At 52.7% G+C, this 1,431-nt stretch overlaps 1 protein-coding gene across 1 annotated transcript in view; it reads left to right on the top strand.

The window, feature by feature from the left end:
- Positions 1–977: 977 nt before the first annotated feature.
- Positions 978–1,431, top strand: part of RIMS4 (regulating synaptic membrane exocytosis 4) — a 19,317-nt gene continuing 18,863 nt past the window's right edge. The window contains exon 1 of the mRNA XM_010722303.3: positions 978–1,080. Within this exon, the coding sequence (XP_010720605.2) occupies positions 978–1,080 (103 nt within the window). The remainder of the gene's footprint in view (positions 1,081–1,431) is intronic.

Consider the following 1,431-nt stretch of genomic DNA (forward strand, 5'->3'; position numbering starts at 1 on the left):
TGGCCCCACCAGAGCTGAGAACAGCAGGTCCCACATGCAGCCACATATGTAAGCTGTGGAGCGGAACCTCCCACTCTCCTCAAATACCACTCAGAGATTTAGTTTCCCCACCTCCCTCCAAGTCTCAGCACTATGACTCAAGAACACACACAATTATACCATGAGGCATAATGAGGTACTCATCACCATCCTTTGGACCTGGCTGATCCCGTGCCCAACTCAGTTACATAAACTGAACTGAAACCAACGGCCTCTGACCTAACGGGGTGAGTAAGTGTCAGGCTGCGAGGAGTCATGCAGCATTGCTCTGTGGATGCAGAGGAGGCATCCAACCTTTCCTTTGGGTTTCTGTGACACTGTGACAACCTGCTGGGGCTGGAGGTGCCCATGTGAGGGCCTTATCCCCAGCCCTGCTGCGCTCTGAGCTGCCAAGGCAAGGGGGGAACAGCCCATCCCTAATTGCTGCGTCTGTTTATAAACCCGTGCAAGCAAACCCAATAAACTTAATTCCTGCGTGGCACATCTCATGGAATACAGAGCAGAAAATAGACTGCAATGGCAAAAATAAATAAATAAATAAATAAATAATCAGATCCAAGCCCAATAACTGAGTGCAATTATCAGGTCCTAAGCACAATGAGAGCAATGAGGACATAAATAAAGTGATCCAGAAGAGCCGTTGTAGCCTGAGAGGTTCCTGAAAGAGCGTTTGACTGATGCTTTCAAAATGACAAAGCTGCATTAGAAAGCTACACAGCTACATTAATTTTAAAGCTGAGATTCATAGCATAGTGTGACATAAGGAGGGCTGTCGTTTGAGAAGCACAGCACCTGGGCTGGGATTATTTATGGCAGGGGGTGTGTGATAAGCGTGGCAATTGTTTGTCACAGCCGAAGGAAAAATAATGTAAATGAAGCTATAAGCTGTCACGGGATGATGGGGGTTTTCATTGCAGCCATTCATCCTGCCGGGGCCGATGCTCAGCTGCCTCACCTCCCGGTCGCACATCTCCTCGTGTGCCCGTGCCAGACACAATGAATGCAGCCACCAGGCGTGCGCTGCCCGTGCCGAGCTGCCCCGTGAGGCTGAGCAGCCTCGGCCGTGGAAGGGCAGGAATTGGCCTCAGGGCTCCGCCGCCGAAGCACTGCCGCTGGTCGGGATCCCAGCGCGGGGAGCGATGAGAGCACGGGACCCCACGTCCGCCCGCCCACCTGGGATGCTCGGGGTGCACGGATTCACGCAAGCGGATTAATTAAATGATGCTGATCACCTATGTGTCTAATCTCAGAATTAAAGCATTCCCCGTTCAATTTAGCGTTACTGTATTGTGAAACGGCAGGCAGACCGAGGCTGGGCTCCGGTGAGCGCGTTCACCTGGGGGCTGCACGCGGTGCCTCCACCGCCGACCTGACTCGCCCCACTTTCCCTGC

This window comes from Meleagris gallopavo, chromosome 22 (genome assembly GCF_000146605.3).
Source record: "Meleagris gallopavo isolate NT-WF06-2002-E0010 breed Aviagen turkey brand Nicholas breeding stock chromosome 22, Turkey_5.1, whole genome shotgun sequence".
Classification (NCBI taxonomy): Eukaryota; Metazoa; Chordata; class Aves; order Galliformes; family Phasianidae; genus Meleagris; species Meleagris gallopavo.